Source organism: Lissotriton vulgaris, chromosome 7 (assembly GCF_964263255.1).
Source record: "Lissotriton vulgaris chromosome 7, aLisVul1.2, whole genome shotgun sequence".
Lineage (NCBI taxonomy): Eukaryota > Metazoa > Chordata > Amphibia > Caudata > Salamandridae > Lissotriton > Lissotriton vulgaris.
Window position 1 is genome coordinate 88,109,432 of NC_141695.1, and position 23,212 is coordinate 88,132,643.

The window sequence follows — 23,212 nt, forward strand, 5'->3', positions numbered from 1 at the left end:
TGAAGGGGCAGCTTTATATTTTTTCTCTATTCGTGGGTTGATGACCCGAGTTTTAACTGGGCCTTTAAAGATTTCTGGAGCATGCTTAATAACTCTCTTAAGCATGGGTAAAATTGACGCGGACCTTTGTGTGTTGTTAAAGGTATCCATTACAAAGTCTTCTTCTACAGTGTCAGTATGAAGGTCAACCCCATGGTATTGTGCAGCCCTATGTACTAGTTGATTAAATCCCATAGTGTCTTCTGGTGGGGAAGGACTAGAGGGATATATGTCGTCTTGAGTGACGTTAGGGACGTCTGGAGTGTTATAATCATTCCAAGGGTCAGGTGAGCCAGGAGGAATAGACCGATCTGGTGGCTCACTATCTGCACCACCCCCTGTGTCATCAGATCTATCATCCCTGCTGTCATCATCTGCTATGGAAAAAGGTGTAGGGGAGTGCTGTGGTAGGGGAGGAGGTGGTCATGGTATATGTGGAGGAGGAGCAAGAGTAGGAGGAGAAGGAATCCTTAGAGAAGAGGTTGTGATGTCCTTCTTCTTTGGATGAGGATTAGGTGTAGGTGTGTCCAGCGGTCGTGTTTTTTTAACTAACAGTTAGTAGACCAGTGTTTGGATCCTTAACCAAAGTCTTTTGTGCAGGGTCTGGATGAAATAAGTCATCTGCGGGAGGCAGATCCTTTGGTGCGGAGGGCTTTTTTGGCACCGAGCTGTGAGCTTCTTTTGGCTTTGAAGCTTGTTGTTTGGCAGTGTCTTTAGCCGGGGAAGTATGTGCCTTTTTCGGATCCGATGATTTTTTCGACTTCGAAGAGGGTTTGCTTGGGTCCGAGTGCGGTTTCTATGCTGAGGAGCTAACACTAGGCTTCGGCGCTGATGGTTTCGATGCCGTCATGGAAGCCGACAATGGTATCTTTTTCGGTGCCGGTAGATGTGCGCCGGCACCGTGGGCAGGCTGACTCTGGCCCGAGTCGCCTGAAGTCTTAGTGGGATTCTTAGCCGAGCTCAAAGGCGGGGCATTGGAAGTAGTGTCTTGGTGTGCACCCAAACGCGATGGTGTGACCGAAGCCTTTTTTGAATGTGTCGAGGAATGGTCGGGTCAGCGTTCTTACTTACGACCCTCTGTACAGGAGTGATATCCTCGACTTCGGCCTCGGAGTTGCTGTCGACGCCATGTTGTTGTTATGGGACATCAACGCCCTCTTGTAAGATGTCATCTGTAATCGGAGCTGATGAACGAGCCATTGTTCTCAGAGCTCTTCGGTCCGGGATCCTCTTCTTGGAGCGGAAAGAGGCACAAGCGGAACAGTCTTTGGCCTCGTGCTCCGGTGAAAGGCAAAGATTACACACCTCATGTAGATCTGTGTGGGGAAACTTCGACCTACATAGAGGACACTTTTTGAATGGCGTCCTTTCAATGAGCTGGAAGTTGAGGCCTAGGTAGGCCTGAAGGCCTTCGTCGACAACCGGAATCGAAGACTTTGGAGTTGAAGAGTAGCGTCGACTGGAAAACACGTTCAAAACAATACCGTCAAAGCTGGTGAGGATTCGGCGCCGAAGGAAATCGATTTCAACACAGAGCGCTGGAAACACATCCGAGCCCGGTGGCGGAAAAAAGCAATCTGGGGATGGAGCAGATGCCCATGCCCAGTATGATCCAAAGGAGGAGTCACCTATCCTGTGACTTCCAAAGACTTTCTAGAACAAAAACAAACTGCAAACATCCGGGCCCAACACTAGGTGATCATCTATGCACAGTGTGCAATCTGCAGCTCATATGCCTCGAATATCGGTATGAACCTATCTAATAGACTCCTAACTGATGATGATGAAGAGAAAGTCCTTAAACTTGGCTTAACATTCTGTCCTGACCTCCATTTTGATTACACTCAGACACGCATTGATATGTATATGTTTGTGAGGAAACTAAAACTACACAAAATACACTCACATAAGAAAGCTAGTTCAGAACTGACCAGTGTTGCCACTGATACTGTCAACCTAAACAATGATTTGCAAAATGTCCTAGTTTCCCTGCATGAGGAAGGCATGGTAGATCTGACGCAATCTCAGGTCCCTACCACTCAAGAGGGTATTAACACTATCTCTACACTTGGTGATCTACCCACCAACATAGAAACAAATTTTTGCACTGTAACCACGCCGTTCAGACCCAAGTCTAGATACAGACCCCAGTTACCTAGAGATAATATAGATCTATTTCATGATCTAGTCAACAATGATATGTTGAAATTATTAAATCGACCCCAGGGAAGACAGAACATGACACCAGGGATGAGGATGGCACTTAATGGGCTGAAAAATGACGATTCAATCGTCATCAAACCTTCAGATAAGGGAGGGAACGTAGTTTTGTGGGACAAGAAACTGTACATAAATGAGGCTATGAGACAATTGTCTGACACTACATGCTATACCAGGGTAGATCACTCCTATCTGAGTAAACTACTAAACAGGGTACATCAAAATATCCGTGAGTGGGAAAAGATGAAATTACTGAGTTGGGATGAAACTAAATTTCTCATTAATGAGAATCCCACCACCCCGACATTCTATCTGCTACCCAAGGTGCATAAAAATCAGACGCAACCCCCGGGAAGGCCAACTGTATCCTCCATAAATAGCCTCCTAGAAAATGTCTCACACTATGTTGATCACTTTCTGAAAAACTATGTCAAAGCCCTAACCTCACATCTTGAAGACACCAAAGACTTTCTACAGAAAGTTGAAAATATCAATTGGGAGTCACATTTTTGGCTAGTGTGTCTAGATGTAGAAAGTTTATACACATCAATTCGACATAGGGATGGTCTGAAGGCCTGCGAATATTTCTTGAAAACCAGAAGCAGACATTTGGAAGCCCACTCCAAAATGTTACTTCAAATGATTGAACTGTGCCTCGATGAAAATGTCTTCCTGTTCAATGGGTCTCTATACAAACAAATCCAGGGGACTTCTATGGGCACCTGCTTTGCCCCCAGCTATGCCAACCTCCTGGTAGGCTGGTGGGAGGAGCAGGTGCTCAGGAATGATGACCTGGAACATTGGACCAAATGCGTGAATGTCTGGCTCCGCTATATAGATTATGTCTTTTTTGTGTGGGAGGGGAGTGAGAATGATCTATTTGGATTTGTAGATGCACTTAATCTGAACAACCTGAACCTAAGATTTACTATGCAACATAGCCAGCAAACAATCGACTTCCTTGATATTAAACTTAATATCAAGAATAACACAATTGAAACTGAGATCTTCAGAAAAGCAACAGCAGGGAACTCCGTGCTCCACTCCAATAGCTGCCACCCCCCCAGCTTCAGGTGGGCAATCCCTTTTGGCGAGTTTTTGCGCGCCAAGAGAAATTGCAGCACTGAAGAAACATACCAAAAACACAAGAAAATGATGCATGAAAGGTTCAAAGTGAGAGGTTACCACGCTAACATGTTGAAAAAAGGTGAAGACAGAGTAGCCCTCATTGAAAGAAATGAAGCATTATTTAAAGACTCTAGAGCCAGCCTCCAAAATCCAAAAGCTCCTATAAGATTGATAACCACTTACAATACCCAGTCTTCAGCTTTCAGCCAGATAGTAAGAAGGAGGTGGGATATCCTTTTACAGGACAAAGTGTTAAAAGAAAGATTAGATCCACACCCCTCCATCACATATAGAAAAGGGAAATCCATCAAAGATCTAATAGTGCAGAGTCACTTAGAGAAGAAGAAAATTTGGCTGGCAGCAAAAGGTGGGTTTTTCAAATGTGGAAAATGCAAGGCCTGTAGCCACAGCACCAATGTAAGGGAGGTTGAACTGAAAAGAATAAAGAGAAAATGGAGAATCACTAAAAACATCCAATGTACCACTGATCATGTCATCTACGTTGTAACCTGCCCTTGTGGCAAATGGTACATAGGTTCAACCACCTTCCCAGTAAAAAAGCGAATCTTAGAGCATTGGCGTGCTATTACAAACAAAGATTTTGCATACAGTACGGCCAAACACTTCCACCAGTATCATGATGGAGATTGGACCAAAGCGAAATTTTTCGCATTGGATTCAATCCCCAAACATATCAGAGGAGGGGACCGTTTGACAGCTTTGCGCAGAGCTGAGTCCAAATTCATTCTACAAGCAGGGTGTATCTTTCCTTTTGGGATGAACATTGATGAGGAGATGTATGTACACCTGTAAACTGTTGATCTGCAAGCTTCCCATACCCCCCTTCACAGATACTCCGATTTCATGACATATATCTCCAATATGTCTTTTAATTATTATGATTTAGATTTTAACAATGTTTGGTTAACTACTGTTTATAGTTATCCTTATTATTTTGTGGGAAAGACAGGTTTAATATTGGAGGAGCAGGATAATGTGGAGAAGGCTATGATGTCCTAGGAATCAAAATGTACAATGTTTCCAATTGAACTAATGTACCCCTTTTTTCATTTTCTTTCTTTCCCTAGAGTGCTAGACCTCGTCTTGATATGAAGCAACAAACCACTGATAGAGAATACTGTTATGAGCACCACTGCTTCACATGAAATTACTGAGTACGATTATGAGCACGGGATAGATCAATTTGGGAAAATATTCATGAGTAGTTCAATTCACTGCCTCCTTGTATTGACTAGACACAGACTATAGCCATTGATTACCATGTCTAGACACGTAAGATTGAGACTGGCATATATGAAGTTATGATACAATGGGTACTATACCCAAGTGACTTAATCCTTCTAGATATAATTCTATCTATTGTTCTCTCCAATCTCAGATATAACGTTTATATCTCTATCATTTCCTCCCTCTTTTCTAACCTGTCCCCTCATTCGAAACATAAGGGTACTATACCTTAATGCGCTATGTGTGACAATTTATTTGAACTTAAAAATAAATTTATCACGTAACAACGATTTAAAAACCAAACAATTAGGGAAAGTGCATTATTATGACTCTCAACAGTGATTATTTTGTTGTGAATAATGCATGTTTTCTAAAAAGTCTCCGTGTGATGTTTGTAAACACGGAGTACTTTCTTCCCTTTTTATGATTTCTGTCACTATTTAAATGAGGATGAAAAAAATGGTGGTCATGTGACCAAGAGCCCGTGAGCTCGAAACGCGTCGTTTGTTTATGCCCGAATAAACAACTTTCTCCAGTACCTGATGGTGTGGCTTGTCATCCTTTTCCTGATTGAGAGGAGTCTGTGGATATATATATATATATATATATATATATATATATATATATATATATATATATATATATACTGCTCCACGTACTTCCCACGTACCACGCACTCTGCACAGGAAAGTAAAGACCACTACTTCGTCTGTGTAGTCATCATCAGGGTTTATTATAAAACCAGAAAGCCTTCAAAAAACCCTACGCGTTTCGGCGGACAGCCGCCTTGCTCACGGGTTTGCTACCCGGACAAGGAATTTATTAACATAACAATAACAGATGAGAACCCGTTTTTTCCTGGAATCAAACTGTGGCGACGCTATATCAACGACATTTTTATCATCTGGAACCTCGATACAGTGGCCTTACAACATTTTTTACACTGGCTCAACAACAACTGTGCTGACCTCAAATTTACTCTGGCCCATGACAAAGCACAAATTGACTTTTTAGACCTCACAATCTACCACAATGAGGGAGAACTACTGACACGTCTTTACAGGAAGCCAACAGAACGTAACACGTTGCTAAGCTACCAAAGCAATCACCCGAGGACACTCAAAGATTCCCTTCCATACTCCCAGTTTTTAAGGATCAGACGGAATTGCTCATCAAAATCAGACTACTTTAAAGAAGCATCCGTCCTGGCAAACAAACTCAAAAATCGCGGTTATCCGCGCAGACTGGTCAAATCTGCCACTAAAAGTGCTTGGTATTGCCCACGTGAGGTTTTACTTACTCCTAAAACCTGTGAGCCAAATGAAAGGATAGCATGTGTCACCAATTTCTCCCCAGTGTCTAATAGAATCCGAAAATCCATCCTGAAACACTGGCCCACCATCAACGCAGGCTCCATTAAACTAGAAAGACCGCTCTTTGCATTTCACAAAAGCAAAAACTTGAGCGATCATTTGATCAGAGCCGCCCTTCCTGTCCCCCCAAACCAATCAACCATTGAAGCAAATTGGGGACTTCCACCTGTAATTGGGCACATAAAATGTGGGTCTTGTAATGTTTGTGAATATACTATTGAAGGTCGCGATTTCTCTCACAATGGTATCACTGTCTCAATGAAATTCCTCACCAACTGTAACAGTAACAATGTTATTTATGCAATCCTATGTCCGTGCCCTAAAATGTACATCGGACAGACTACTCAAAAGGCCAAGACTCGAATTTGCCAACGCAGGAGTCGCATCAGATGCAGGACCGCCAATGCACCACTGGTTGAACACTTTTCTGAGGCCAACCACACAGAGGATGACATGAGATGGACTATTCTCAAAGTGGTTAAACTACCGCAAATGGGTGGAAACCTAGCCCAGTTGATGAACAGAGAGGAACTGAAAAGTATTATCCAATTTGATACCATACGTACTGGGCTCAACAGAAACAAAGATTGGACTACGCTGTTAAGAATCCTGTACATAATGAACTGTTCAAAAACAGGGAAGTTCTACATTCACTAGAGTACAGCCGTCATATTGTGAAATGTCTCTGTATACAAAGTGTTTTTATTTAAATCCTAAAATGTTCATTACATGCACTGCATGCCACTATCACCCTCAATATCACACCCGAATTTCGATTGTATAACAGGCGGCCGTTTTATTACATAGCAATTCTGCCTGCCCCCTTCTTTACCACTCTAAGATGGCCGCCGCACGTATACCTCTGACACATCATCACCCCCATCACGTCACTGTCCCCGCCCCACTCTGGTCACGTGCTCCTGACGTCAACGGGATGTAAACGCCTTAGTTTCCCTAGCTACACACCAGTAGCTACGAGCCCGCCAGCAACGCTACGGACATTGTTCCGGCATGCCGGTGAGTCTACCCTAACCTGCCAGCTGTTTGCTACCTCTGGCCCGAACTTGCAATTCCTCAAAGCCTCCTAATTAGTTTATCTTTCAGCGGATTCTTTTAACCTCAGGAGCCGCTTGCTTCTAACTAGGATAACCCTCACAGGGCTCAATTACTACAAACGCGTGGGTACGTATATGCCTCCCTTTTTACCTTGCGCACCATTTTAACCCCTCAGCACTCCTCTTATGCACTATATTTAATTCCCAGCCTTATTGCACCCATCGAGGAAGCTGGCCTTCACATCCGAGAGTAAAGCTCTTCAGAACCATCTACAATCGGGCTCCCATACCCGCTCCAAAAGGTAACAAACTTCCCCTTTCACAGCCCGTTAAATCGGTTCTTTAACCTGACCCCTATTAATCTCCACGATTTGATTCACATAACAAGCCGCCTCCGTGACAGCTACTTGACTACCACCCATCGCGGCGAATAATCTTTTCGACCGCAACGCCGAGGTAACTCCGAAACACACTCCTTCTGCATGTCTTATTGCCGCCACCCCCGGGCTGCGTGTTTCGCCGCATTTCGTCCTTTTCGCACATTACTATTATTCATTAGATCACCACCGGCACTTCACAATTCCACCAATAATTTTAATTCCGGTTCGTTCTTTCTGCTCCACACTACTATTCCAATGAAAGCGTTTTTATACAATTGTACTCTCCCTGTCACTCCAGTCATTCCATTAACTGGTTGTAGTTCACTACGAATCCGATTACAATGAAAAGTAACTGTGTATATTAACGCACGCTGAAGTCTCTCCCACTCTCTCTTGCTAAACACATGAAAAGAATTATTTTTCAACAAATTGAAATCTTTCTCTTCTTCTTCTTGGTCCTCCCTCATACAGGCACATCATCATTGTTTTTACCAGGCTTAGCTTATATGTATAGTCCTGATGATGATCCCACTATATTTGTGAGCGCGGGATCGAAACGTCGACCTTTTAAGTAGCCATACAGTGAAACCAATTTGTATTAAGTGCTGTATAAGACTACTCTGGCAAAACACTTGCTAACACTGATCTAAAAAGTGTCCAGCTTGCTCACCTTTCCTCTGCCTGGAAATTCTCTTTCTCTCTCTCAAATCCTATTCCTGACCTCATCTACTGTGTTTCTCTGTCCCGAGTTTAAACACAGGAATGTGCCCTTTATCTTAGAAATGTTGCTGATGCACTAAATTCAATTATTGTTATGTTAATAAATTCCTTGTCCTGCTGGACTTGGATAAATGTAAAGCAGCCTATTATGGCTTCTTTGACTATTACTGTGTATCCTTGAAACTGCTTTGGATCTTTGTTTTTCTCAACCGGAAGTACAATGGCACCCTAAAACCACAATATAGCAGTGGTGCTCTGAGGCCACCCTACCACCAGACGGGAAGGTACTCATGGGAAGCACAGTGGCCTGCACTGACTGGGCACTTCTACAAGCACAGGCTGAGGTGAGTGGAACTCCATGCCTCAGAGGCATATGCCTACAATAAAAAAAACCCTGCCACCAACCCAAATACTACATAGGGCACACTGACTAGGATATGGATATGTTGCCTCCCAGGCCACAATTTTAAGGTGACCACTGCTGGTTTTGTTACTTCATTTCTTCTGGAGGATCTCTAGATGCATTTGCATGCCTAGCGGTTGACTGTCTTTGCCAATGTATTAGAGCCTGATTTAGATCTTGGCAGTATTACCGTTGTCTCTCCACAGCAGAGTATCGAAGTACTCAGCTAGGCTGACGGAATCCCGCCTGCTGTGTTTAAATGTGCGCTGGCAGAACCGCCGTCTGAGTCTCCTCCATCAACGCGGCTGACTCCTAGACTGGATCACATTGATCCGTTGTTGTAAGGGTGGCGGTATTGCACCACCCCTATTTAGATCTCAACGTTGTGCTAGCGGCGTGCAAAGGTGGACACCCGACGAAGGGATACCGTTGAGTGGCACCTGACTTTATTGAATATTTGCTTTCCAGTGTCAATACATATGTGCGTTTTTCAACAAAACAAGTTAAGAAATACACACATATACATTATACATTTGGAACCATTGTTTAGAGAACAATGCACAACTGCACAAGTCCACAGCCACTGCAATAGTGAACAAGTGGAAAAGGGGCTTACCTTGATTTCAATAACGACAGGGTGAATTTCCTTTATGGGCAAGCAAAGGGGCATGTAGACAATCGGCTCAGTGATAGAAAAGGGAGTAGAAACAGGAAATATGGTACGTTTGTACCTTATAACCGGCGTAACCGCCAACTCGGGTGTGGAGGTTTCTCGCCACAGTTGCCTCGATGGAAAGGCACATCATAATTGGCACAGTGGTAATAGTGGCTGGACTCCCTCCTTCAACCGCTTTTGTCTGCGACATCGCTGACGTAGTAGAGAAATCCTGGCTGAGACAGCGGGACTTGGATGCACTACCATCTATGGACCTGCCAACATCTAAATAACAGCTCTTTTTCTCTGAGTCATTACAAACATCAGATTTACGGTTGAAACACAATCACAAGAAATGGCAGCTGCTCAATCTGTTCCCATCTCAGCGCTAGACACATTTATACAGTAACCGTCAGATGTTAAAATGTTCGTAATGAGATAAATACAGCAGTGACATACACCAACCGTGGTCCACTTGAGGATAACTGACTTGGCATCCTTCCAACAACAGACACTGTATTCCAAGAAACGGAAATGCATACGTGTTAACTCCCGAAAAGGGTCCCAGAAATATGGTTCTCGAGGCAAAAGGTGACCCCATGGAGGACAGATACAGGAGAGATAACATTTGTATCATGGGTGTAGCAGAAACATTTGAGGTAGAGAACATGTCAGCCATTCTATGCCACTTTTTTCCAAAGCTTCTAATGACAACTTTTGAGCTAGTGGAAATACATTGGGTCCATTGAGTAAAACCATGTTGGGCACAAAATAAAATCCTGTACAGCCTTGAATCTAAACACCCTGATCCTAGCCGTCTTCCTGTGTCACCTAAAGGCCCACCCTGTCATTAATTCAGCAAATAATGTTTATGATGACCACAAAAGCTACACTAAATTGAAAAGATGTTTTTAGCTCTCTGTCTGAGTCTGCGTAATAGAGAAACTTGATGTGGCCTCAAGCGTCTGGTCCCAATGCTCATCACCCTAAAGGTTAAACAATGTAATACAAGGACCCAGGGGCAATGAAAACATTCCTGGACACAGCAGACATGGACATCAGAGACTCCGGATGATACGCCATAATACCCCACTCAGAAGGATCACCACCAAGAAGACCGTAAGGAGCAGCACAGACTGGCTCAAGTGGCAAAGAAATGGGCCTAAGGGGACAAGTGCCCACCTAGAGTATAACCACTAGCAAGAGATAAACCTTGAATTAAGCACCACTGGCTTGACTTCCTTATATTCTGTAACAACTCATGAAATGTGTATATTATATGATGTTATATTTGACTCACCTGCAATCTTACTCTAAGACATAGTGAAACTATTGATCTCCCAATATAAGGTGCTGTTCATTGCTTGTTTTAGACTCAGATTTTCTTTTTCCTCCCTTTTGGAATATACGACTAGGATCCCTCTTTCCATGAGACTAAGCTAGATTTATTTACCTGTTTTGTTGGCCAGTGGTTGCTGTGTAACTATCCAATTGCTTCTTCATCTATTTCACCACTACTAGGTAGGATCCCCGAAATGTTTGTTCTGATAAGTGACGGGCATGCCAAAATGGACCTGGGGCACTGTCATGAGAACGATCGAGACGGACTAATCAACACAATTGAAGAAGGTGCACGTAGGAAGGGAAAAACTGACAAAGCATTAGTAAAGGTGTTATGTGGCTGTTTGAGCTCATGGTGTACTGGGGGTACTAGAATATATATACATTTGCAGTGAGGTGCCCAGAGAATGTGATTTTCCAACTGCAAAATACGTTTGCACATCAGGCTGAGTATCTAGAGAGACCACTAATAACGACTAATGGTTCTGGAAAGTGATGACAGCAGCTTATAAAATGCTTTTGAAAGTGAATGTCCTTGCTGCTTAAAATAGAGTGAGACCTACTGGCTTTGCCAATGCTTGTAAGTAATGCAGCCTATTTTATTTCTCAAATGTATGTTTGCCAACAAGATTGTGAAGCTATTTTCATACTATTTTGATGAAGAAGCTATTTTCGAATTATTTTGATGACACACAAGCACTCCCATCCTACAATCACTCACCATAATATTTCGCTGCATGACTTGGTTCGGTAAAGTGGACACCGGCTGCAAGACAAAAAAAGAGTTGTTCAGAGCTTGATTGAAACATGATTTGCAGCAGTAAGGTCAGACTAATAAATACTTGGAGGAGCCGCCACGCTCCGTGAATCTCCAGCCGATTGACACAACGACTGGAGGGTCAATCATAAAGGAGGACTCACATGAGGAGTTCGTTTCGCCACAGTTGTTACCTCATAAGCTGGTATGAGATACATAAGCTGAGTGAGGTCGACTAGAATGGGGTGTCCAACACTGGTGCTGTGACGAAGTGTCTGGCCCTGAAGAATTTGCCGAAAATTTCGTGGCAAAAAAACATGTTGGCATGTAGCATTGGTATGCATGGATAGCAGCCCGCTTATTTTTAATTTGACATAACACACTTAGTGAATAATAAAGTAATTGTGATATAAGTGTGTCTGTCAATTTTAATCACTTTCTGTCACAACATGGACTGCAACTATTTGTCACTCTACTGCACTTACACATTTCTTTTCTTTGTTTGGACACTTTTTCTTTGGGACAAGATGACTTCCAATAATGAGAGTAGGGGGTTTATCTGGTGAGTACTTACCAGTTACCCCGTTGGTGGTGCGCCCTTGAGGGGTCATCTTGTCCCCTGCCCTTTTTTCACATGTACTTGGTTCTTTTTTGTGAACTGAATGTATTGAAAATTGTTTCAATCACTATCTACATTCTTGGGGACTGTCGTTTGGTAAAAGTTATTTTAAATGAAAGGCCATAAGTGTTGCAAAACCACCATAAATGAAATAAAGAAGAGGAGGGTTTTTGCAGTATAAGAAATTGAAATGATATATACACTACACAGACTATAAAACCGAAGCGTTATATACACTCCATATATAAATAAATTGCCTTAGAGACCGGGTTTTGGTGTCTATATAATTAAATACTTAAACACAAAATGCCTAACTTTGTGTAATGTAGATTGAGCACCTTCAGTTTTTCCCAATTACCAGTCGAACAGTGCCAAAATAATTAGTGTCAACATAAATGTGACTGTATGTAACTTAACCAAAGCAGCAGGCAGAGTAATTGAAGTGTGGAGAAACTTCAATTAAAATTTGTGAGCCCCCAAAGCCCTACGTTGGGAGCACTGTTTCCCTCACCAATAACAGATGCTCACATTTATATAGGGATATGCAGGACACACATTTCCACTGTTATTGTTACCTCAGCACAAAAGGATAAAAATAATAAATTACAGTTTTTCGAAAAATGCTTTCAGGGGGCTAAACTATCTACCTGCAGATTCATCACCTTCAAAATATCATCAAGCACCAGATTTCAATGAGAAAAACTCTTGAAAAAGCATCCGTGTGCCAGTAGGTTTCTCCATCAGTCTCAGTCACATCCCAGTTGTGCCCCTGACAAGACAAAAAAAGAGCGGCAAACATGGGCCACCCTTGTCTTGAGAAGTCAGTTTATCTTTATTCTTCCATGCCCCAGATGTGAAGCATGGCTCACAAATCTTTAGTTAATACAGGCAGTGTTTGGAACCTCACTTGAAAATGTATTTATTTAAGGGGTGGGCAGTAAACTCCGCTCCCTTGGTGGAGGCCGCAGAGTTTTAACCACTCCGTGCGCCGCATCGAGTGTGAAGATCCAGAATACAATCCGCCAACCACTGCGGTGCAGAGTTTTCTCATGCGCAACTTGCCAAAGCTAAGTTGCTGAGCAAGAAAATCAAGTGCTAGGTTGAGTCCCAACGCAATTTCTCAACGCTGGCAGTCGCATCAAGTCGCCACTGCTCACGTTGAGAATCGCCACTGCTCACGTTGAGAAAGAAAACAAGTTACTTACCTGTAACTACAGTTATCTAGTATTGGTATCTTTCAGAGATACACATGCCTGAATCATTCCCCGTCGTCAAGATGGGAGTCCCACGGTAAAACACAAAAGCAGTGCCATAAATATTAAATAAGCTAAAAAAAGGGCCGAAGGAATTCCATTAGTAGCCTATCTAGTCCTTTTTCAAAAAAGAACCAAACTTTGGCTCCAGCCAATCAGCTGTTACACCCTCTAGAACACTCCCAGCAGAGGCAAGCTCTCTTCAGATTTTCCAAACACAAGTGGGAAGTAAGTATACCAAAAATTAATGAGAACTGACTCCACGGGGAGGAGGGTGGGTTGCATGTGAATCTATGAAATATACCAATACTGGATAACTATAGTTACAGGTAAGTAACTTGTTTTCTTATCCAGTAAAGGGTATCTTTCATAGATTCACATGCCTGAATCAGAATAGAAAGCAGTACCCTAATTGTACTGTTGTTAGCGGAAGGTGGGAGACATGTCATTTTAAACTCCAATAGTTATCCACTCTCTTTTACACACTGCATGTACCAAACATTATACTATAATGAAATGTTTTAACAGTGAGAGTTGACGTAACAATCCAAATATACATCATAAATCATATTAAAGTACAAATTGTCAAATACAGTTACTTGATCACTTAATCTAATTAATATCAGAGAAAGAAACAACAAGAAAGTTTTTCTTTATGAAAATTAAAGAATCTGATCTTAGTTAAAAAGATGACGTACCACAGCTTGTCCAACCACAGCATCCTCCCGTTGTGCAGATTGGAGGCAGTAGTGCCTTGTAAACATGTGAACATTCTTCCACGTTGCAGCACGGCATTTTTTGTCTAATGTCACTCCAGCAAACAAGGCTGTAGATGCAGCGACTGTTCTTGTGGAGTGTGCTTTAGCACTCACTGTCCGAGGTTTGCTTTTCCGTGGCAGAACTGTATCGCAGATGCAACCCATCTGGAGATCGTGGCTTTCGTTAATGTGGTTCCGTGTTTTCCATGACCGTAGGCCACCAGAAGTTGATCTGTTTTCCTTATTTCCTTTGTTTTGTGAAGATAAAATTTCAAACATCTTTTGACATCCAATGTATGTAAAGCCCGTTCAGCTGGGCTACATGGATTTGGAAAGAAAGCTTGCAATATTACTGGTTTATTTAGGTGAAATTGCATTGGTAGTTTCGGAATAAACTTAGGATTTGTCCGAAGAGTTACGAAATTCTCTATAAAGCGCAGGAAACGTTCTTTGATTGTAAAAGCCTGTACTTCGCTCACTCTTCTTTCCGAAGTAGGAGCTAGCAAGAGAGATACCTTCCATGTGAGAAATTTTAGTTCTGCTTTATGAATTGGTTCAAATGGTTGTCTCATCAATTGTGCTAAGACCACATTGAGTTTCCACTCTGGAGGAGGTGCGCGCACCGGAGGAAAAGCATGGAAATGGCCTCTCATTAATTGTTTTATGAGAGGAAATGAACAGAGAGAAGGAATCTGAGGAGATTTCCTGTACTGCGAAATTGCAGCCAGGTGAACTTTTACTGACAAAAAGGTGAAGTCTGACTTACCTAGTGAGTGCACGTAAGGTAAAATGTGCTCAGCAGGGTCTTGCAATGGAAGAACTTTGTTGCTTTCGCACCAGCAAGAGAACCTTTTCCATTTCAGACGATATGTCTTGATAGTGCTTTTCAGCACGGGACTTAGCAAGTATTTCTCCACAGTGCAGTGAGATATTGAGATCCTTTAACTCTACAAATTCAGGAGCCATGTGTGCAAGTGAAGAAAACGTGGATCCAGATGGATCACTTGGCCCTTGTTCTTTGATAACATCGTTGGTGACAGATGAAGATGAAAGGGTCTGTCTTGTGACAATAGAAGTAGCTCCGGGAACCAATACTGCCTGGGCCAACGTGGTGCAATCAAAATTAGGCAACAGCCTTCCAACTTCCACTTGATTAGTAACCTGGGATTTAATGGGATGGGGGAAAGGGGTAGGCATAAATCTCTGAACATCGCATTAAAAGGGCATTCCCCCTTGAACCCAGTTGTGGGAACCTGCTGGCATAATACAGGCATTTTGCATTCTCATTCGTTGCAAACAGGTCCAGAGCGGGTTTCCCCCATCTGTGAAAGATCCTGTCCAGCTGTGCGTCCTCCAGCTCCCACTGGTGGTAGCTGGACTGAGAGCTGCTTAGTGTATCTGCCAGGGTATTGTGTAGACCCCCGACATGCTCGGTCCTCAACGAGATTCCATGGATCATCGTCCATTCCTATAAATCCTGCGCCTCTCGAGATAGCGTCATGGATTTCGTTCCTCCTTCTTGGTTTATATAGTACATACTGGTCGTATTGTCCGTGGGGCACTGAGGAATCTGCTATTCTTGGCAGGAAAGCCTGAAGAGATAGAAATGTAGCTTTGAGTTCCAATCTGTTGATGTGTTATTTTTTCTGTATCAAAGACCACTTGCCCCGGATTTGTAAATCCTGCAAAAGACCCCCCTCTCCCTCCATGGAGGCATCTGTTGTAAGAATGAAATGTGGGGTACCTTGTAGAAAGGTTAGACCTTGAACAATATTAGTTGTTTGGGATTCCCATTGAAGTGTTTCCACCATATCTGTTGTTATTCGAATCACATATTCGAAAGATCGCAAGGCTTGTTGCCACTGTTTCTGTAGTTCATCCTGAAGAGGTCTCATCTTTAGTCTCGCTAAAGGTATTAGATTTATTGCTGAAAACCACATCCCTAGGAGCGATTTGAATATTCGTACATAAACTGACTTTCTTCATGACCCTTAACCCAGTCCTGAGGCGGAAGCCGGGGCTGGAGGTACTCAATTGTTTTAAAATTTGTTCTTTGCACTACGCTCGCTTTTGTGTGGTGTCACTGCTAAAACTTGTATTTTTTAAAACACGAACGAAGCCCCAAACCAGCGCTCACTTGCTCATACCTCAAAGCGCTTCAGCGCTCAGCTGACTTGGATAGCTGTCCGCTGCCCCCAGCTCCTCGCTCACAGCCGCCATCACCTGCGGCGTGCGCGGTGACCACGCCCACTGGAGGCCACGCCCACTGGAGGCCACGCCCCCTTCCCGACCTACTTAAACCGCTGATTCCTAGCGGTCAGGTAGCAACCCTTAACCCAGTCCTGAGGCGGAAGCCGGGGCTGGAGGTACTCAATTGTTTTAAAATTTGTTCTTTGCACTACGCTCGCTTTTGTGTGGTGTCACTGCTAAAACTTGTATTTTTTAAAACACGAACGAAGCCCCAAACCAGCGCTCACTTGCTCATACCTCAAAGCGCTTCAGCGCTCAGCTGACTTGGATAGCTGTCCGCTGCCCCCAGCTCCTCGCTCACAGCCGCCATCACCTGCGGCGTGCGCGGTGACCACGCCCACTGGAGGCCACGCCCACTGGAGGCCACGCCCCCTTCCCGACCTACTTAAACCGCTGATTCCTAGCGGTCAGGTAGCAACCCTTAACCCAGTCCTGAGGCGGAAGCCGGGGCTGGAGGTACTCAATTGTTTTAAAAATTTGTTCTTTGCACTACGCTTGCTTTTGTGTGGTGTCACTGCTAAAACTTGTATTTTTTAAAACACGAACGAAGCCCCAAACCAGCGCTCACTTGCTCATACCTCAAAGCGCTTCAGCGCTCAGCTGACTTGGATAGCTGTCCGCTGCCCCCAGCTCCTCGCTCACAGCCGCCATCACCTGCGGCGTGCGCGGTGACCACGCCCACTGGAGGCCACGCCCTCTTCCCGACCTACAAATGTGCATACACAGGACGCGCAGCGGACGAGCGCAGCGGGAGCGCCGTTTGCGCGCCGAAGGCGCGCCTAAGGCAAGCCCGTCTGCGCCCGTCATCGCCAAGACATCGCCTCTCGCCAGTCCCCCTGGCCTAAATTCGCCTCCCCTCCCCCCCTATGACAGAGAGATACTTCTTAGCCTGAACCCAGGACGGTCTTGCACCAACATCTCAGGTAAGCTTGGCTTCACCTGCCTACAATGTCAAAACTGCAACTTTTTCACTGCTGAACCCCATTCCATCCGTCAGCCCATTTCCCTGGAAAAATCCACCTCCATCTCCATATTCCACCTCAACGTGAGGTCTCTTGCCAAACACCACCTCGAGGTTAATACCCTTATTCTGGATGAAAACCCAGACATTCTCTTCCTCTGTGAAACTTGGCTATGGGACGGCATTTCCACCATTCCCAACCTCACACTACCTGACAACTACCTGATGTCGACCGTCAACAGAGATGGAAGAGGAGGCGGTATCGCTGTAATCTACAAAAAAACATATTCCTGTGCATTTGTTAAAGAAGACATGCCAAACTGTGAATGCGCCCTCTTTAAAATAACTATAAATCCCAATTTCACAGTGTCGGGTCTCTACATCTATCGCCCACCTGGCCCCGCTTCTAAATTCATCGAGGCCCTCCTCGAGTCTACAACCTCCTTAATAACTAAAAATTCTAATTTCACTATTCTGGGAGATCTGAACCTTCATTTCGACCAGTTAAACGACCCTACTATCAAAACGCTCCTTGCAGACTTCTCCGCACTGCAACTCAACTCTTTCATTTCCACTCCAACCCACTTAGCTGGCCATATTCTGGATCCTGTTTTCTCAAATCTAGACAAACTTACCTCTGAGCCTCCCCTACCAATGGGATGGACAGATCACTCCCTTATTAAACTTGCCATTCCGGTCACCAAAAGCCGAGGTAACACGGCTCCTACCCGTCGTTTAAAAAGACCATGGCACAAACTATCCCATGACGATCTGCACACGACCCTAGGGGACTTTCATCTGGACGCCCACTCTGATATTAACGCCAGCTACAGTGCGTTCCATGAGTGGATCACGGGCGGACTAGACAGCCTCATCCCGATTAAATGGACAAAAGGTCGCAATACCCCATCCAACCCTTGGTACAACGATATCCTCAAAAACCTACGCAAAGAATGCAAAAAGGCGGAACGCCTCTGGCGCAGGGACTACAACAAAGAAGAGAAATCGAAATATCTAACGCTACAGAAAAAGTACCACAAAGCCATCCGCGCGGCGAGATCCGCCTTCTACGCCGATAAGATCGAATCCAGCCCCACCCCCTCCAAAGAAATCTTCAAACTTGTACAAGAACTGCAGAACAGCAAAGCCCCCCTCCCCACTATCTCTTCCGAGCAGCAGTGTGAAGACCTTGCCAAGTTCTTCGTTGATAAAGTACGGAAAATTTATACCTCCTTCCCTCAACCCGACCCCAACACCATCAGCAATTCCTCCTCTTCTCCCAACTATTCTATCATGTCACATATCCCAGACATTACGGATGACATCCTCTCCAGGCTATGCAAAAAGGTCAAATCTGGTTCCCCCGCAGACCCTATGCGCCCGGTTCAATTCTTAGAGTCACTCAACTTCTTTCTTCCTACTCTCACCGCCATTCTGAACCTCTCCTTCACTTCTGCATGTGTTCCTTCCGCCTGGAAGGAAGCGTGGGTTTCGCCTATCATCAAGAAACCCACCCTAGATCCAACCAAACCGGAGAACTTTCGCCCTATCTCTTTGCTCCCATGGCTATCTAAACTCGCCGAAGCGCATGTCAACACCACTCTATCCCAGCATATGGCTGATAATGACATCCTCGACCCATCACAAAACGGGTTTAGACCAGGCCACAGCACTGAGTCTGCTCTGTTAGCCACCACAGAGCACCTCCGAGTGATCTTAGATGCAGGTCAAAGTGCCGCACTGATCCTTCTAGACCTCAGCGCGGCCTTTGACACGGTATCCCATGCCATCCTTCTCAACCGTCTGGAGAACTTCGGAGTGGCTGGTCACGCCTTGGACTGGTTCAGATCCTTTCTCGAAAACAGGTCCTTTCGAGTTTCTGCCCCCCCCTTCCTATCCAAACCTCACCCCATCGCACAGGGAGTTCCGCAGGGCTCCGCACTGAGCCCTTCCCTTTTTAACCTCTACGTCCAGCCTCTGGCAGCTGTAGCCAAAGAGTGGGGATTAACACTGGTATCTTACGCTGACGATACACAGCTGGCCATCGCTCTCTCTGAAAGTCCCTCCACTCTATCCTCTAATTTCAAAAACGGACTCGCTGCAGTCGCCCGATGGATGACAATAAACTGTCTACAACTTAACGGCGGAAAGACAGAGGTACTCCTCCTGGGCAAAAACACCAGCCTCTGGAATAACCATTGGTGGCCATCCTCCCTGGGAACCATCCCCCCCCCCAAATCCCTAGTGAAAAACCTAGGTGTGTGGATGGATGACTCACTCAACTTTCGGGCCCACACCAAAAAAGTTGCCGGCACCTGTATTGGCCTGCTGAGAAGCCTCAGCCACATACTAGGCTTTTTTGATGCAAAAACCCGTCAACTAATCATCCAAGCCACCATCCTCTCGCGTCTAGACTATGCCAATGTGCTACTTCTTGGTGCCAACAAATGCGAGATAGCACGTCTCCAACGTGTGCAGAACTCTGCAGCCAGAACTCTGGTCGGCCTACCCCGTAGATGCTCAGCCAGAGCGACCATCAAAAAACTTCACTGGCTTCCCGTCGACTCCAGAATCAAATTCAAGACCCTCATTCTATCCTTCAAAATTCTCAAACTCAACAACCCCCCTCTGCTTCGACCTCTCCTCAAACCCTATGCCCCAACTCGGAACCTAAGATCTTCCAACCAAACTCTCTTATGCGTCCCTCGCATAAAACTCAGCCGTATGGGCGGACGCTCCTTTAGATACCTCGGAGCCAAGATGTGGAACGATTTGCCACAACACATCCGCTCAATAAACAATCTACCTGCATTCCGGAAAGCGGTGAAAACACTTCTATTTCCCTGCCAATAACCCCCCTTTGTCCTGTCCCCCCCCCCCTCTGACCAGGTTCTGGGTTCCTAGCGCCGGGACGCCTCATTGCTGGGGCAGCTGTCGCGCTTTACCAAAACCATAGCATAGCATAGCATAGCATAGCATAGCATAGCATGAAATGGTCCTTGCCAATCTTTGAAATCGCATCTGTCTCTCTTGAGACAAGAATGCTTTGCATTGGACTGTGTCCAGGGATGCTCCCAGAAACGAAATTACTTGAGTTGGATGTAAATTTGATTTTTCCCTGTTTAGGGTGAGTCCCAATGTATTGAATAGATCGAGACAAGCTGCTGTTGTCTGATCGGCTTCCTGCGCTGTTGCAGCTTTGAACAGCCAATCGTCGAGGTATGGAAAATTTTGAAATCGCAAGGCCGCTGCTAGTGGTGCTAGGCACTTGGTGAAAATTAATGGTGCTCATTTTAGACCAAACGGGAGCACCTTGAATTGATAGTGGGTACCAGCCACTGTGAACCGTAGATATTTCTGGTGCTTTGGGTGGGCTGGGATATGAAACTATGCGTCTTCCATCTCCTTTGTTTAAGCATCCCAGAATAGAGTGTTATCATCCTGAATGTCTGTTTTTTGAGAAACTTGTTGAGCTTCCTTAGGTCCAGAATAGGTCGCCATTCTCCTGACTGCTTTATTAGGAAGAAATGAGAATAGAAACCTCTTCCTCTCTGAGTGAATGGTACTTCCTCTATAGCTTCCGTGAGGAGCATGATCAAGACTTCTTTTTGTAATAAGTGAAGTCGAGGGGGACCCCTGGGCGGAGTAATAGGTGGTTTTAAATGAAAATGTGACCCTTGGTGACTAGGCCCAACACCCAGCGATCTGATGTTATCTCGTGCCCCCGCTGTGCATATGCCAAAATTTTCGCATCCAGAGGTAGGGAGGGAAAATTGACTGGTACTCTGACATACTCATTGTTTTCTGCCAGAGTCATGGCCATGTTGCGGTGTTCGCTTGCGGCCTCCGTGGCGAGAGAAACCAGCTGTGGATGATTGGCGATACGATGGAGGGTTGTAAGATTGGAGATATTGAGGTTGGTAGTGTTGAGTTCTTTGATATCCTCCTTTGCAGGTGGTGAATCCTTGTCCTTTGGCGCCACTAAAAGGTACACTTCTATATTGCAGAGCTCCCAACGACTTTGCGGTATCGGTATCATTCTGTATCGCCAAAAGAGCCTTGTCGATATTTTTTTCCAAAAAGCGACTCTCCATCATACGCCATGTCCAGAACTTTAGCCTGAACCTCAGGTCTGAAGGTAGTAGCTTTCAGCCACTCCTGGCATTGAAGTACTGCCACTCTCGCCAATTGCCTAAAACTTGTTTTGCTATGTTTAGGGCACAATCAATTGTTTTAGAGGCAGCCCATTCACCCTCCAAACGGATCTTTTGGCGTCCCGTCTACTTTCCTACATTTGACTGTCATTCGGGCCGACAATAGCTAAAGCATTTGCTGCTCAGATTGTTGCAGCTGCCTTTGACAAAAATTTCTTCTCCAGAAGGTCTATCCGACGTCCCTCCCTGTCTGTGGGAATAGTAATTGGCGCCGCTGGATTCTTCGAACGTCTCTGTGCAGTCTGTGCAGCCTGAGCGATGACAGAATCTGGGTGTCCAACAAGGCAAAATGGAGAATCCTCCGGAGCTCTATATTTCTTTTCTACACGAGGCAGCACCGCTGGTATGGATGCCAGCATCTTCATAATCTTTACACCCTCCTGTTATCTATGGTCGATAATCGGAATTGAACGTACCACTTTTCTTAAAACAAATACTTTCATATGATCAAAACCAATCAATCAATAAATATATATCTTTATTTATATCTGTATTTGGTTACATTGAAAACCATAAACGCATACATCTGAATCATAAAAAAAATAAATTCTACAAAGAAAATACTTTAAAAACTAGCATCACAAATCATTTTCCTGTGAACTCCTGAGGCTGGTTATAGCACTTAAAAAACATACAACATTTAAGAGGGTGGACTCAACAGTTAGCATCAGTAAAAACAACAGGGCAGGGAAAACTTATGAAAAGCCTCTATCTTTAAGCAATGGGACAGTAAAAGTTCTCCTGGGCACAGCATAAAATTGACAAATCATGATAAAATGCATCGCATCCTGCAGAGATCTATCATCACAGCTGCAGGGAACCAGGAATTTAAAATCATAACGTCTAGGTGAGCTAATGACAGATGCACTATATTAAATCTAAATCTTACAGGCAAAAATCTCTCCCTAATGTTTTCCATCAGAGCTAAATAGAGCTCCATATCTTGGGTGGTAGTTAGCATTACATACTTTTCAACAGCGAGTTTCAGCAATTCAGACTCTTCTAACATTGTATTTCCTTTGAAAAGTGCTCATTCACCCATTAGAATCCAATCTAAGAACACCCTCCGAGTTAGAAAATAGCTGCACCCTGTTGAACCCCGGGTCTCCGGTCCATCTAGGGTAGCTTGGCACAAAGTGATAAGGCCTAACTCCAAGGCAATCTGTTGCGCTTGCGTCACACTCAATACAGTAACCCAATGTACCCCCCACTTAAAATATTACTCCACACCAAATTTAGAAAAATATGGAAAAGCTTTATCTCTTGCTCATAGATCAACTTTAGTTTTTAGCAGTGAAGAACTTGCATCCTAAGCATTTCAACATATGATTTATACAACATTAAAGCATCACATTCCTTTTGTTTACATTTCAAGAACCAACATATGTAATGAGCTAGGCAGCTCTGCTTAATACTTCATCCCTGGCAGTTACTTTATAGTTTTAATACATCAAGCAGCAAGTTACACTCATAAATAGGAAGAACAGGTAATTCTATAGGGTTGTGAAAAAGAAGTTATCACATATACCAGGTGGATGATGAGCAGCTTTTGTATCCCAACTAGGCAGCCATCCAGATCATATCCATTAGGGCTACCGGCATAACCCCACAGGGGTGATTAACTTTGGCATTTCAAGGTTATTTTTCTCCCTCTCTTATCTGCCAGTCTCCCCTCAAGTTCTGGTTCACAACCATGTGGGAATTTAGGTCTGAATATCCCTACAGGCCCCACTTCATAGGGGCTGAGGCAAACAGTCTTCCTTTTGCTTCCCCTGACTCCCTAGGTCTCTAGCTCACTATCTCCGAGGTTCGAATATTCTTGGTTCCAGTTATAATAC

At 44.4% G+C, this 23,212-nt stretch overlaps 1 protein-coding gene across 1 annotated transcript in view; it reads right to left on the bottom strand.

Annotated features, from left to right (window-relative positions):
* LOC147700858 (uncharacterized) overlaps positions 1 to 23,212 on the bottom strand; it is a 642,530-nt gene that overhangs the window by 354,931 nt on the left and 264,387 nt on the right. The window contains exon 3 of the mRNA XM_086928515.1: positions 11,284 to 11,328. Coding sequence (XP_086784641.1) covers positions 11,284 to 11,328 — 45 coding nt within the window. The remainder of the gene's footprint in view (positions 1 to 11,283; positions 11,329 to 23,212) is intronic.